Below are 15,957 nucleotides of genomic sequence, written 5' to 3' on the forward strand. Positions count from 1 at the left end.
TTACCGAAACTTGTTCTTTCCTTACATGAATAACGGAACAAAATTCACTCCTTATTAAGATCTTATTGACAAGATCATGCTTTAAAAAATAGCTTATTAAAACTGTTCTGCTAGAGTGGGCTGAAACTCCTCCACAGGGATGTCAGTTAAAGGTATTATGGAGGATTTTCGCGAATATTTTATAAAACCCGCCTTCCCCACTTAGAAAAAAATGCACATGCAAAACCCTGTACCCACTCCTGAGAGGGAAGGCTTATTAAAGTCGTGCGAGAGCGTGCACAAGCCCATTTCTCCGTGTACACGCTGTTTTAAAGTTGCTGTTCTCATAGCTCATAAAAGCTTAATGTGCTCAAATGTCTACCCTAACCCCTAAATCCCTCCATCACTATATAGAGCTGGACTATATAGTGACTATATAGTAAACTCAGTTAACTGACCATTGGGACAGAGGATCACTACTTTTTGCTCCCGGTTTGTTACATAACTCCGCCTCCACCACGTCTGTACCTGTGCCATCCTTTATATTAGTCGCAGCTGTCGGGTAGCGACAGCAGCCAATGTGACAGAAAATCCCCCAATGCTGTTGCTCTTGTTGCTTGTTTGTTCTTGTTTTTTTAGACACAGTAGCTGGTTGTGTGGTTTTTCTTGTAATTTTTCTCTGTTTTGGTCCAAAAGATCTCTTTCCTTTCCACTGTTTTTCTTTTTTCTGTCTCTGTCAGGTTCGGCATTATCGGTCATATGTTAATTTTGTAACAAAATAAATAAATCAAGTAATTTTGGGTAATCAAGGGGGGCTTCTCACCAACTAAGACTCCCTTGGCAGAGCAAATTTGATCAGTATAGCACGGTACTCAGATATGAGTTCTGCTGCCATAATGCTGAACAGGACAAAAAATAGATAAAATCCCATAAAGCTTTGTGAGGAGAGCTAAATACAAAGCATTCTGGGATATATCTGCCTATTCTGAGGTGTTTCTTTTCTTCTCATGCACTTCGTAGACACCTTTTCTCTTACGACCCTCCGCCATTTTCAAAGAACAGTGGTGAGAAAGGTGAGTTTCGGTGAATGTCTGAAATTGTAGTTCCACCACAGATATGTGCCTGAAAGTGCGCATGAGCAGAAAAAGATAGCTAACTGGAGACGAGCATGTAGGATGGTCTCAGGTAAAAATCTATTGAGAATAAATGACAATTAGGAGGACCACTTATCCTTATGATCCACCGGAAAAAGAAAAACTACACCTTTAAAGGCACAGAAAACAGATTTTGTGGAACAACGATAAAAGTAAAGAAAGAAAACAAAATGGAGCGGCACATGGAGATCGTAGTGGGTCCGTACAACAGCCAGTCAAAAGGAAAGGCGAAGGTGCAGTTTTTGGAGAAAATAAAAGGAGTTAAAGGCTGGATCCATACGAGCACAATGAGCTGGTTTTAACATCAAACCCGCATTCATATATCATATGATCCTGAATGTGAGTGAGTACACTTACGAAGTGTTTATTACCGTATTTTCCCGACTATAAGGCGCATATAAATGTCTTTTTTTCCCCTCAAAATGTGCGGCGCGCCCTATGTGTTACTGCGGACATTATTGAGACCACCATGAGAACGTTAAAGGGGGAAGTGTGGGCGTGGATTGTGTATAAAAGAACAGGTATGTGCTTTATGCAGAACATTGTTGTCATAGCAACCCTGAAAATGGCAAAGAGACACGCCTATGATGCACAGTTTTAACTGAAGGCTATCAGCTACGCAGAGGAACATGGAAACCGAGCAGCCGCCAGAGAATTCAAGATTAATGAATCGATGGTTCGCAAGTGGAGGAAGATGGAAAACGAACTCCGACAGACGATGAAGACACAGCTGAGGACATAAGGCGAGGTGGTCCGAGTTGGAGGAAAGACTCGAGCGGTGGATCATCGAGCAAAGAACGAGTGCCGGGCAAGTTACGCCACAGTTTGCGGATGGATTGTAGATGCTTGGGCTAACGTGTCTGCTGGCTCTGTTGTACGAGCTTTCGCAAAAGCCGGCATCATTTCCGAGGAGCCGCACATCACGGAAAGTGACTCTGACAGCGAAGAAGGGGAAATTGGCATGTCTGATTTAGCGCAGCTGTTTAATTCAGAAACAGAGGATGATGACTTTGATTTATTACAATAAAGCACAATCATACTCAGTTTTGCTCCCACTCTATTTTTAAATACGCAGTAGAGGTATTTAAAGGTAGTAGAGGACATGTACCGGTATATAAAACCCGCGCACTATAGTCCGGTGCGCCTTATGTGTGTGTTAAATACAGAAATGGCACACATAACTGAGACTGCGCCTTTTAGTACGGTGCGCCTTATGGTCGTGAAAATGTGGTAACTTCAAATTTACAGCAGTCGTTGAAAATCACATAGGTGTCGTGGCTTTAGCTCAGTTTGCTTTTTCTCTAACAGACAAAAATATTTTAAAAACAGGATTTTGTTAATAAATAAAGAAACCCTTTGATGATCTGAAACATTGAAATGATAAAAAAGTTTTTAAAGAGTTTGGATGTTTTTTCATAGACATTTCCAGCATAGTTTATTCCCACCTCTTCCAGCTCGGCGGAGGGCAGCGCGGCCCTTTCAATGTCACTGAGATGTTGGATGATGCGTTTGACTGAGGGGTCCTGGAAGTCAGTGAAGTCGTACTGTCGAGCCTTCAGGCCGTACTGAAGGGTGTGAGCCGACATCTCCAGGTTCTTCTTAAGCTGGAAAAGAAGAAGAAAGGCCAAGTCATCCAATTATGATCATTGAGACAGAGGAATAGATGGATGCACCAATATGCACGTTAGATGCTAATTTGACAATTTGGAATATATAAATATTTATATGGTATTATTTTAACTCAAAACGACTAATCGCTACACCTATGCTTGCCATAGGGGGACGTAAAATACCCAACTGATAGAGAGTAGAGCTGCCCACCAGCCGAGGAAGAATAAATGCACTGGTTGGAAAGCTACTGTATCATCAGCTCAAAACATTCAGTTATTCATTACCAGATGTTGGTAAACATAAACAATATGTTATGGATTCTGCAGTTGCATGTGATAAAAGTTAAAATGGGCTTTGTGAGAGATATTTGTGTTTGAGTGAATGGGTGTTGAAGCTAACCTGCTAATAAAAATAATGATAATAAATGAACTTTATTAATCTCACATTGGAGAAATGTACCTCTGCATGTAACCCATCCCCTTGTGGAGCAGTGGGCTGCCATCGTGAGGCGCCTTGGGAGCAGTGTGGGGTTAACTTGCTCAGAGACCCCGAGTGCAGTCTGTGGGAGTGGGACTCAAACTCAGAACCTCATTATTCCATGCTCTATGTCCTAACCACCTGGCCGCCACTCCCCCAAGCTTGCAGAAATTCATAGGAATGTAAGGTGGACATGCTGATCTTGAGCAGTTATGGTTTAGGGAACCTTATCGAGTATTGGGCTGTACATTTCTGGGGATTTTCATTGAATGTGACTTTAAATACATGTTTTGTCACTAAAATTAACCTATTTTGAGGTTGTTTCCGATCACCATGGAAAGCTGTTGCAATCCTTTATAGTGATGCAGTCAATGGCAGCCAAGTACAGGTCATTAAAGGTCCCATTCAAACAATTGAAACATATTAGTATTTCATGATATTAAAAAGGTAAATGTGTGTTGATCTTAAAAACTGGAATTTATTTAGAAAAAAGAACATTATAGATAATGTATTTTATTAACCACAATTTTTTTTAAAGTGTAAATATAGTGGAAACAGTGTGATGCATGGAAAATATGATGCATGATTGATAAACTGTATTTTGTTTTTGTTTATTTGTGGATGTACTGAGTAGAATAGCTTGAAGAGGCCGTGGCCATAATGTTTCCATTGTAAGGTCACATAACTAGTAAATATGGACATTTAGATCATTAATAGGTTACCAAAAGTCTGATATGTTGTTTATGAAGATGAATAAATCCTCTCGTTGGAAAGCTATCATCAGCTCAATACAAGATCACTTAAAACCTCTGAGGTGAGCCTTGGAGGAGCAACATTGAAATAAATGCTGCTAAATATGTTTTTTTTTAAGTGTAAATATAGTGGAAACAGTGTGATGCATGATTGACAAACTGTATTTTGTTTTGGTTTATTTGTGGATGCACTGACTAATGCACTTGTGCCCTCTGAGCTGAGCCATCATTTACAGTCAATCATTGAAGTTTTTTCCTACCATATCCTCCTTATTGGCTTCATTGATGTCCGTGTTGTACTTCCAGGAGGCCTCGGTGTAGGCATACCACACTTCCTCAGCTGTACTGTTATAATCCTCTAAAAACTGCTTTGCATTAAGCTCGTCTGTATTCTTGTCTGTGTAAATGAACATAATCATATTCATAGTGAGATGAGACATTTAATATTGTAAAGTCTATAATGTGAAGCCTTTTAATGAGCTCGTAATTCAGCATTACCAATATTTTCAGGGTAGCCTTCAGGGACAGGTGGGACCCAGGTGAATTCAGGCCATCCCAGGGTCTCATCCACATTTTGTTCTTCCAGCCACTTGGTTATGGGCTCAAAGTATTTCATTAGAGAGCTGGCGTCCATCTTATCTGTGCCGATAGCCTCTTGGAGCACCTCAGGCCAGGGTCTCGAGGAACCTAATTCAAGAACTTTTCTGTGGATGGAAGAAAGTATATTGTATTTCATTTTGAAAAATGTGCATTACTCACAGGAATAGGCAATTAACTCCACGTGCAATATGAACTTAATTTGACAGAAAAACTTTTCAATTCATAGAGGCGCTTTTGGTCAAATCACAACAGATAAGTGTCTGGCTTTCTCATTCCAGCCCTTTAGGTGGCACTAATGAGAAGGGAAGACGAAGTAGCAACAAGGCTGCAGAATCCTGCATAGGTCTAGAAGAACTTTTCCAAACAACAGTAACAGTAAAGTCCTGCAATTATGGACTCTGAACAAGGTCATGAAAGCAATCCTAGTGTGAAGAATCTATATGCTTAGGAAAATGCTATATGCTGTGGTTGGTGGATAGAAAATCAAAATCACTATCAGTTGAAAAAAAACAAAAACACAATTCAGATTTTTGGCAAAATGTTTCAGTCCCACTTATTCATGTGCAATAAAGACGTGATTCCTACCGTAAAATGTCTCCAGCTTCTGCAGATTTATAGATGTCGCATCTGTGCAGAGGTCCGGTGTGTTTGGCTGCCTCACAGAGTTTTTCGTGAAACTGGAACTGCAGGATAAAGCTAACAAAGTACCTGGAGAAGAAAGAAAACCGCATTGGAAAAAAACACATTTAAAAGATGGGTTGAATCATGGTTAGGTTTTATGTGTCATTGAAGCTGCCCCCTTTTTCCACTTCCCTTCAGTTTAGTCTCTTAAACTGAGTTGCTTTCCCTTAATTGTTTCCCTCAGAGTTTGTTTCAAAGTGGCAAAAAAAAAACTACAGCAAATATTGTCTTTTTTCACTGGAATCAGTTTATACTCATTTACAAGTAAAGTGTTGATAAAGCTTGATATTTTTTAGTTTCACATTGTCGTGTTATGATGACAAACTCGATTAAAGTAAATTATAGCAAAGTAAAGGGAGGACGTAAAACTAAGCTGAGATTAAATGACATGATGGAGGACTTCCAAAGACTTTTTCATTTTTGGCAACAGGTGAGGAAGCTCAATATAAAAGCAACTTTAGATTGTATGGAGTGGATTATGTTCAATTCAATTGGTGTTTCTTAAGTTAATTGATTGAGTTGGGTTTTTTGTAATAGTGTATGAGCCAATTACCAGTGAAATTGATTGACATTGACAAAATAATAAATACAAATTCTATGATAATTATGACATTAATTTTGAATTGTGGTTCAACAGAAATATTAATAATAAACACTGAAAAAAAGAATTTAAAAAGCTCCTGAACTACAATTTTTAGCAAAGCTTTGAGGAAATCTTGAGTATTCAGTCAAATTTTTGCTCCTGTTGATGGATGGTTGGTGAAATGTTCATGAGTGAGGTGCTCTAATGTGTCTGGGACTATTTTGTTCGTTTGTTTATTATTTTTGAAACGACAATACAATCAATATTTTAATTTTCTAAAGCATTATTTAGTTCAGTTTCTTTTTAAATTACTGTTTTGGATTTAGCCTTTTCTTATCGGAAGTGTGTCTAAACTATAAAGCACCACTGTATATATTAATCTGGTTAAAGTCAACCCATGTTATGATCGTCAGTCCGAATATGGAGAGGTGTACAACGGAAGCAGAGGAGAAAGGTGTGTGCAGAGTGCCAGGTCAGGAAAAAACAGGTTTAAAAAACAAAAAAAACAGAAATAGCAGCTGTTAAGCTGACAAAGAAAAAACATCCATTCAATCGCCCATACTGGATGCTTTCCAGAAACACTCATGCACATATCAGTGAACCTCTGTCTAAACTAGACATCTTTATAACATTTTCCTAATTATCTGTATGGTTTACCACTTGCTTAATTTCACTTTACAAGGAGGAGAAGAACAGGGAGATGAGACAGAGCAGAGCAGGGAGAGAGAAGGGGAGGAGACACAGAGAGCAGCAGACGAGCCACCGAGCCAAAGCAGCTCACACCTGCCTATAGTTCTATTTCATCCCTACTGACCGCCAGAGGGCGGTGCTGAAAGCACTGAATGTTCCCTTCAGGCATGCGCAGTTCGAGTAATTATACCAACAGAGTCACACCTGTGACACCGGATGACCACTCAAAAGCTATATAGCCTGGTGTCATCCTTTGCCCTGCTCCTTTTTTCTTCTCGCAAGCGGTTCGCTAACTTCCCCGTTGTCTGAAGCCCCTGTCTCTTGACCGGAGTTGCGGTTATTCTCCGCCCTCCCAGGGCTGCAACGGGTCGATTCTGAAGATTACGGAAGGTAAGTGAGTTGTTTGCTGGTGATGGTAGCGTCCGCGCCCCCTCTCCCGGCTCACGACTTTAGCTTTTTACCTACAGCTTCGTGCTGTTTTGTTCCGAACTGGTGACGGCAGCGTTTTCGCCCCTACTCCCAGTGTGAATAACTTCACTGCCGAAGTTATATACGGCTAACGTAGTTAGCTTCTTTAGTTTGTTGGTGTTATACCTGGTGACAGCAGCGGTTTTCGCCCCCTCTCCCAGTATATTCCCTACTTTTGCATCCTTTTTTTCACCGGTCTGCGCTGCTATAATTACCGACAGCCGCGGTTTTCGCCCCCTCTCCCAACTAAGTGTGGTCTACTTCGTTTGCCGAAGTAGTAGTTGGAGTTTTTTGGTTTGTTTGCAGCCTTCTTCATCAGTCTGCTTAGTTATAAATGGTGACAGCAGCGTTTTCGCCCCCTCTCCCAATATCAACCTTTTTTGCAGCCTTTTCGTTGGTCTGCTCTCTTAATTGGTGACGGCAGCGTTTATCGCTCCTACTCCCAACTTAAGTTGCCATACAGCTAACGTTGTTAGCTGTTTTTGTTTATTGCTTTTATACCTGGTGACGGTAGCGGTTCTCGCCCCCTCTCCCAGTATCGGCCGCCTTGTGTCCGCAGCCTCTCTTGTTTTATCCGCTATAATTGGTGACGGCAGCGTTGTTCGCTCCTACTCCCAACTTAAGTTTCCATACAGCTAACGTTTTTAGCTTTTTTGGTTTATTGGTTTTATACCTGGTGACGGTAGCGGTTCTCGCCCCCTCTCCCAGTATCGGCTGCCTTGTGCTCGCAGCCTCTTTCGTTTCTCTGCTGTAATTGGTGACGGCTGCGTTTGCGCCCCCTCTCCCGATTTTCGATAACTTTCTGTTCTTTAAGCCTTGTCGGCCTTCGACATGGATGGCTCTCACAGCTGCATAGATTGTGGGGCTGCCCTGCAGGCAGAGGATGGCCACGACCTGTGCCCTACCTGCCTTGGACATGAGCACCTTTTGGAGGCGCTGTCTGAGAACCCCTGTATGAACTGCAGCTTTATGCCCCATGCAGTGAGGGTGGCCCGGTTGTGCCCCCAGGAGGGCTCGGACCTTCCGCCCTCTGGGCAGGTGGTTCCCCCCAAGCGTTCTAAGCGCCGTGGTGGGACCACAGCATCTGTGCCCCTCCCCCGGAGGAAGCGGGCCAAACCTGACCAGAGCCTGTCCACAAGGGTGGAGCAGTTGTCAGCAGAGCTGGCAGAGATGAAGTCCTTGTTGCAGACACGGCAATCTGATCCCTCGCTCCCAGTGGTTGGGCTCTCTTCCCCACCAATGCCCGAGCTGGTTGTAGAGGATGACGTTATCTCTCTGGCTGCTTCCGCTTCTCATTTTAGAGATGAGGAGGAGGCAGGGTCCTCTCAAGCCTCTGAGGCTGGTTCATTTTCATCTCAGAGTGCGGTTGGAGAGGCCGGTGACGGTTCCATGCGGGAGGTCATGTCTATGGCCCTGAAGCAGCTGCAGCTGGAACTCCCACAAGGAGAGGCATCCAGCTCTGGCAGTGCTTTTTTCAGACGTGGAAGGGCTCCTACTCCTTTTTCTGTACCTCCATCAGAGGAGTACCTGAAGGAGTTACACGCCTGTTGGCGGGAACCGAGAGCGCTGTCGCGTCTCTCCTCGGATGGTCGTGTATTAGCTGCCATGCATGAGTCAGTGAAGGCCGGCCTGGACCGTATGCCAGCAATTGAACCAGCTGTTGCTTCACTGATTGTGTCACCAGATGAAGCCCTGCGTTCTGATGTCCGGTGCCCGCGGACTCAATGTCGGGTTACAGATGACCTCCTCTGTAAGGCGTACAATGCAGGAGCGCGTGCTGGCCACCTTGGCAATTCCCTGGCGCACCTCATGTTTGCCCTGTCTGCATCTGTTCAGGACACTGGTGGTGCAAGTGCGGCGATTGGTTATAGTGACGCAGCGCTGCAGGCCTTCGCGCTGATGACCAGAGAGCTTGGACGGGTCATGTCTTTCCTTGTCCAAGCTCGTAGACAGGTCTGGTTGGCACAGTCTCCTCTGACTGAAGCATGCCGTAGGACCCTCAGGGGTGTACCGGTTGTACCAGGGGAGCTGTTTGGATCAGCTGCCTTGGAGGCGCTGGAACGGACTGCTCAGGCACGTCAGACTAGCCAGCAGCTTTCCGGCCTTCGCAGGAGCATACCTGCCTTTCCCCAGCGTTCGGGCCGCCCTGCCACTACCCCCAGCGTTCAGCCACGACCTCAGACCGGTGGCAGACCTGTTGGTTCCTATCCCCATGATGTGCAGCAGAGACCGAGAAGGGACTTTCGTGAGCCAGTCTGCCGCCCTGTTAGACAGACCCGGGCCTCAAATCCTGGGCGCCCTCCCCCCAGAGCCCCCAGGGGCCGTGGGGATAGAAGATGATGCCACCGGGCCAGCCGTCGGACATTTTTCCCATCAGCAGCTGAATTTCTGGGCTGCTCATGCCGTAGATCCATGGGTGGTTGCCACCTTAACCAATGGCTACAGGCTCCAGTTCCGACGGCGGCCCCCCCTCTCACACCGGGTCAAGATGACTGTCATCACAGACCCGGTGAAATCTCAGGCACTAGACCAGGAGCTTTCCGCCCTCCTGGGCAAGGGGGCAATCGAGTCTGTAGATCCTCTGCAGCAACCCAGAGGCTACTACTCCACATACTTCCTTGTGGCCAAGAAGACCGGCGGTTTTCGCCCCATTTTAGATCTAAGGGGACTGAATCGGTACCTGAAGGTCCTTCCCTTCCACATGCTCACCATAACAGAGGTCCTTCAGACCATTGTGGCGGGAGATTGGTTTACATCAGTAGATCTGACAGACGCCTACTTTCACGTGCCTATTGCGGCAGAACATCGCCGTTTTCTCAGGTTCGCCTATCGGGGGCGCCATTGGCAATTCCGGGTGCTCCCATTCGGGCTCTCCCTTTCCCCGAGGGTGTTTACTCGATGCGTGAAAGCAGCCCTCTCTCCTCTACAGGCCTCCGGAGTCAGGATTCTGCCATACCTGGACGATTGGCTTCTTTGTGCTCCCTCTCAGGTAGCTGCCTCTCGGGATACGTCCCAGCTTCTACTTCATGTGTCAACTTGGCAAAGAGTTGTCTTGTTCCATCTCAGACAACCACCTTTCTTGGGATGCATCTGGACTCTACTACCATGATGGCCCGTCCATCTGTTCACAGGGTGGACGACATACTCCAGCTTGTCCGTCGATTCAGACTAGGCAGGGAGTTTCCCTACATCATCTTCCTGCGAATGCTGGGCAAACTGACATCAGTCACTCGTGTCGTGCCCTTAGGACTGCTCCTTCTGCGTCCTTTGCAGCGATGGCTCAACAGCTTTCGCCTAGACGCCAGGCTGCACAGGCATCGCAGGCTAATGGTGATCAGGAGCTGCCTCCATGCCCTAGCTCCTTGGCGAGACGGGACCCTTTTGTCCAGTGGTGTTCCAATGGGGCTAGTAGTGTGTCGAAGGGAGGTGGTCACCACGGATGCCAGCCTCATGGGCTGGGGTGCCGTGTGGCAACACAGAGCTGTTCGGGGTCTCTGGGACCCAAGGGAGCGCACCGAACACATAAATGTGCTGGAGCTGCGGGCTGTGCACATGGCCCTCAGGTGCCTTCTGCCCCACCTAGAGGGAAGGCACGTGCTGATTCGGACAGACAACACCTCTGTTGTTTATCATATAAACCACCAAGGTGGCACCAGGTCAGCACGTCTCTTGAAGGTGTCGAGGGATCTCCTGGAATGGGCGTTTCCCCGTCTGTATACCCTGCGCGCAGCGTATCTGCCAGGATGGCAGAACCAGGTTGCGGACTCTCTATCCCGCCAGGCACCTGCTCCGGGAGAGTGGTCTCTTCACCGCGACGTAGTGCGCATAATCTGGAACCTCTTTGGGCAGGCAGAGGTAGATCTGTTCGCCACAGAGGAGTCGACCCATTGCCCCCTATGGTATTCCCTAACCGGGATGGCGGGCGCACTGGGCCAGGATGCACTGGCTCATCCATGGCCGCAGGTTCTCCTGTATGCCTTTCCACCCCTCTCACTGATTCGGCCGACTCTACGGAGGGTTCTCGAGCAGGGCCACAGAGTGTTGCTGGTAGCTCCGTTCTGGCCAGCGCGGCCGTGGTTCCCGCTGCTTTGGAGTCTGTGTCATGGTACTTCATGGCGTCTTCCAGCAAGGAGGGATCTGCTGTCTCAGTTGGGGGGACAGATATGGCTCCCCAATCCTCAACGTCTCCAGCTGTGGGCATGGCCCCTGGGAGGCTGACTGGGTGTTCAGACACCGTGAGACACACCGTATTGAGTGCTAGGGCTTCCTCCACTCGGCTGCAGTATGCTAACAGATGGCGCCTCTTTTCTCAGTGGTGCTCTGCCCACAATGAGAACCCGCTTTCCTGCTTGGTGCCCACTATTTTGGAGTTCCTCCAGTCTCTCCTTGATAAGGGCCGCTCTCCTTCGACCCTTAAAGTGTATGTTGCAGCAATTTCATGTCTTCACCGAACTGTTGACAACCGTACAGTGGGGCGCCATGAACTGGTTTCACTTTTTCTGCATGGTGCTCGTAGGTTGTGCCAGCGGCCAGCCCCACTAGCCCCAGATTGGGATCTGCCGTTGGTTCTCACAGCTCTGTGCCACCCTCCATTCGAGCCTTTGGCACAAGCAGAACTCAAGTGGCTTTCCTGCAAGACTGCTTTCCTGATGGCTATCGTCTCAGCTAAGAGGGTCAGCGAGCTGCATGCTCTTTCTGTCAGCCCTAGGTGTATCAGGTGGAATCCAGATGGCTCTGGTGTTACCCTGTGGCCTAATACTGCGTTTGTGCCTAAGGTGTTGTCTCCTTTTCACCGTAACCGGCCATTGCGGCTGGCTCTGTTTCAGCCTCAATCTGGTACAACTGAGAATGAGTCTGAGTTGTTGTGCCCAGTAAGAGCGTTGGAGGCATACATTGCAGCCACCGCCAATCTGAGACGCTCGGACCAGCTTTTCCTATGCTATGGGGGTCCAAGGTTAGGCTGTCCTCTTTCTAAACAGCGTCTGTCCCATTGGATTGTGAGTGTCATCTGCCACGCCTACGCTGCAGGTCACTGCTCCCTGCCAGTCGGTGTGAGAGCACATTCCACCAGGAGCGTCACCGCTTCCTGGGCTGCTTTGAGAGGGGTTCCGCTGGAAGCTATATGTGCTGCTGCTTCATGGGCTTCCCCAACCACCTTCACCAGTTTCTACAGTGTCAATGTGGCTGCCCCTCATCCCCTGGGTCAGGTCCTTTTACAAGGTTCTGCTGGGCCTCCTCTGTGAGGTATGTGCTCAGGATTCCTTGTGACATCGTTGGCATTAGTCATTCAGTGCTTTCAGCATCGCCCTCTGGCGGTCAGTAGGGATGAAATAGAACGAAAGTTACGTATGTAACTACGGTTCTATGAATCCCGGATGACCGCCAGAGCTTCTCTGTCACTCAGAATCCTTGCTTTTGCGAGAAGATTCTGTAGGAGCAAAGCAAAGGATGACACCAGGCTATATAGCTTCTGAGTGGTCATCCGGTGTCACAGGTGTGACTCTGTTGGTATAATTACTCGAACTGCGCATGCCCGAAGGGAACATTCAGTGCTTTCAGCACCGCCCTCTGGCGGTCATCCGGGATTCATAGAACCGTAGTTACATACGTAACTTTCGGTTTAGTGGATAAGACTGCTGGTCCTAAACCATTAGAACTCAAGTTCCCACTCACTCAGTTTGGCACACAAAAATAACACTTAATGAGAACCGATTAAACAGCTTTAAATGTTTGAAATATTCTAAAAAAAAATGGCGCTTTCTACTTTTCACAGAGGAAGTTTCAAAATGTAGAAAATGTATGTAGAAAAAAGTAAAAATGTATCTTGCCAGACCAGACAGCTCTATGATCATAGAATCGACCCTGATTCCATTGTTGTGGGAAACCTGTTATCTATGCTTCTTTATCTATCTCTGCTTCTGTCTCCTTGAACCCCAGTCGGCCTCAGCAGATGGCCGCTCACACTGAGCCTGGTTCTGCTGGAGGTTTCTTCCTGTTAAAGGGGAGTTTTTCCTCTCCACTGTCACTACAAGCATGCTTAGTGTGAGGGATTGCTGAAGAGTCAATGAGTCGATGCAATCAACTGGTTTTCCTTAGATAGAAAACTGACTAATTTGACTGCATGATCTGGTTGAACTGTAAAGTACCTTGAGATGACGTGTTGTGAATTGGAGCTATAGAAATAAACTGAATTAAATTGAACTAAAAGTTCATACAGACCAATAGAAATCTGTCTTTTCTCCTCACTCCAGAGGAAATCCCGCCCCCAGCAGTGAACAGAATGTGACTGTAAAACGCAATTCATTAAACTGAATCTAAAGAAATACATTTTTGAAGTAAAATCTGAAATGTTTAAATCTGTAAACAAAAACTAAAATAGAAAAAATAACAGTTTTAAAAAATAAAATCTGAGAAAACAAAGTTATTCTCTAAGTTTTTCAGAGTTTTTTTAAGTTTAATTCGGGATTGCCTTTTTTCTCATTTCCATTTACTAAAGTAGTTCTTGGCTGGCAACAATAGTGGAATAAAGATCTCTCTCTCTATATATATATATATATATATATATATATATATTTTTTTTTTTTTTTTTTTTTAATTTTCCTTATACTCTGTAACTGTGCTTTACTTTCTGTTGAAGGAGGTTTACCTGATGTATGGTGTGTTTCCAGGAATATGATACTTTGCTCCGGGATCAAAGTCTTTTTCTGTTCGACTGATAGGTGGACAAATTCCTTGGTACTTTGTTCTGGGAAAAGAAAACAACGTCTCATAATGTTTTCTTATGGATTTGTTCTCGGTTTGATTTTTTTCCTTTAAATTGTACATCTGAAATATTGCTGACTAGGCTTTACATAAAAGTCCTGTCTGCATTTATTCCCACCTGAGATACCACCAATCTGAGTTGTATTTTTCAGGAGGTGTGCTTCCACTGAACACCCCCCATCTCCATAGGTCAATGAGGTAGCCAAAAGGCAGGAAGGCTATCTTATCCAGAGCCGTCTTTAACAGGAAGTTCAGATCGGTTTCTGGAGAAGCGAAGAAAAGAAACAAACTTCTCAATCATCAGTATATCTGAATAAACATTTCTATTTTTCAATGACGTATTGTAAGTTCACATCTCTTTAACTGGAGGTAATTTAGTCATTGTTACCGAGGTCAGAGGTCGCAGTTTCCAGCAGGTTGATCTCATGTAAGTGCTTAGGTGTTGAAACTGAAAGGGACATGACGTCGCCGATGGCCTCGTGGAAACCGGGGTTGGCTCCACGACGGTAGCCCACAGGCTGGTCCTTGTACTGCAGGTAGTACTGGATGTGGCCCATTTCATGGTGTACTGTGAAGAGCTGATCCATGGTCACTGTAGTGCACTGCTTAATCCTGCAAAGGATCAAATGTTGATACTCTGATTAATCTAAGCCGATAAATAGAGAATAGAGACTATGTGTTTTACCTGAAGTCTTTGCGATTGTAGAAATCCCAGGCAGAAGCATGGCACACGACCTCCCGGCCTTCAGGCTTAACCAGCATCGACTCTTCCCAGAACTCTCTGGGCATCTCCTTTAATCCCAGAGAGGTGAAGAACTCCTCAGAAACGCGGAACATGTGCGTAGCATTGTAACCCTGTAAAGACCAAACCCATTAAAAGAAATATAATACATACATGCATTATCAAACTGTGTTTTCTCCAGCAGTCCAATTGGGTAGAATTACCCATCCTTTATACGCACTTGTCTGACCATCTCACTGGTGACATCCAGGTTAGGTGCGTCAGGAAACGGGACCATCATATCGTAGAGGTTATTCCACGTCTGGGCCCACATATTTCCTGTAGGTCAGGATGGAAACATTCTTAAAAAGCACTTCTGACTTACAGTGGGGGACCTGCAAGAAGGCATTTCCTTCAGTGGTTAAAAGTGTTCCTACTGGGCTGTCAAATATTAAAGTAACAGTCTGGTCATACTCAGAATTCAAACTCCTGAAAGTACTTTAAATATGAAATGATTACAACCTGTTCAATAAATGAAAAGTGTTTTTAATTAATAGTAATTTTCATTTGAATGTGCTTTACTGGAGACATCCATGTTTGTCAAAGAACACTACTGCCACCTACTGGTTTGTGACGTCACGGTGCGGTATCGGCTGTTGATCAAGTCCCAGTGCTGTATCTGGTGTTTGTCACAACGCGCTATTATCCAAGTCATCTTGAAAACATTCTTCTTCCAAATGTTGGCTACATATTACCTGTTTTTTCACTGGCCAGAAGTTCGATGGCAAATCCTCCCTCTCCAAGTTGGCAATTCAACCAATCAGAAACCGGAAAGGTGAAATCAATTTTTTTAACTTTTACCCAATGTATTATTACATAGCCCCCTAGGGGACATGGGGAATTTTTTTTTCTTTTGCGTTCCCACAGAAAACCTTTTGCGTGAGAACGCAAAAACTTACTTCGGTAAAGTTAGAAAGATATTCACAGATTCGAACTTCCGGGATCAATAATTATCGTTGTTGAAATACAAATGGCGCCTCTTTCATGTCCTGATAGCACAGACTACGTATTACAAGAATCAAAAAGCGTTACTTTCGAGAAAAATGAGCCGTTCTCCGAGCTGGATGTATTACATTGATCTCTATTCGCAGGCAGCGGCCAGGCGAGTGGTTAGGGACCGTCTGCAAATTGTTGTTGATCGCAGATGTGTCTAGTAGTTCCCATTGATTTTGTTTGTAAAGCGGAGAGAATGGCGCTAGGCTTACCGCACCGTGACGTCACTGCCGGAAGATGGCAGGGGCGAGCTGTTACTATATGTGGGCAAAAATGGCCGCTCATTTTTTTTCCTGATTAACACTAAATTTATTAAATCACCATAAACGTACTAGTTTTAAGTGTAGATAATGATCCATTGATTATTCCTTGCTGACTGGACGTTTTCTTTAAAAGAAATGTTTATCTGAAAATTGTTTTAATGTA

The 15,957-nt window shown here is 45.3% G+C and overlaps 1 protein-coding gene across 1 annotated transcript in view; it reads right to left on the minus strand.

The window, feature by feature from the left end:
* The window catches only part of ace (angiotensin I converting enzyme (peptidyl-dipeptidase A) 1), a 46,310-nt gene that overhangs the window by 20,921 nt on the left and 9,432 nt on the right, over positions 1–15,957 (minus strand). The window contains exons 6-14 of the mRNA XM_038299710.1: positions 14,720–14,817; positions 14,443–14,612; positions 14,146–14,369; positions 13,876–14,020; positions 13,642–13,740; positions 5,159–5,281; positions 4,472–4,677; positions 4,234–4,370; positions 2,579–2,737 (exon numbers count right to left, since the gene is read on the minus strand). Of these exons, the coding sequence (XP_038155638.1) occupies positions 2,579–2,737; positions 4,234–4,370; positions 4,472–4,677; positions 5,159–5,281; positions 13,642–13,740; positions 13,876–14,020; positions 14,146–14,369; positions 14,443–14,612; positions 14,720–14,817 (1,361 nt within the window). The remainder of the gene's footprint in view (positions 1–2,578; positions 2,738–4,233; positions 4,371–4,471; positions 4,678–5,158; positions 5,282–13,641; positions 13,741–13,875; positions 14,021–14,145; positions 14,370–14,442; positions 14,613–14,719; positions 14,818–15,957) is intronic.

Source organism: Cyprinodon tularosa, unplaced genomic scaffold (genome assembly GCF_016077235.1).
Source record: "Cyprinodon tularosa strain WSP-4 unplaced genomic scaffold, ASM1607723v1 ctg433, whole genome shotgun sequence".
NCBI lineage: Eukaryota > Metazoa > Chordata > Actinopteri > Cyprinodontiformes > Cyprinodontidae > Cyprinodon > Cyprinodon tularosa.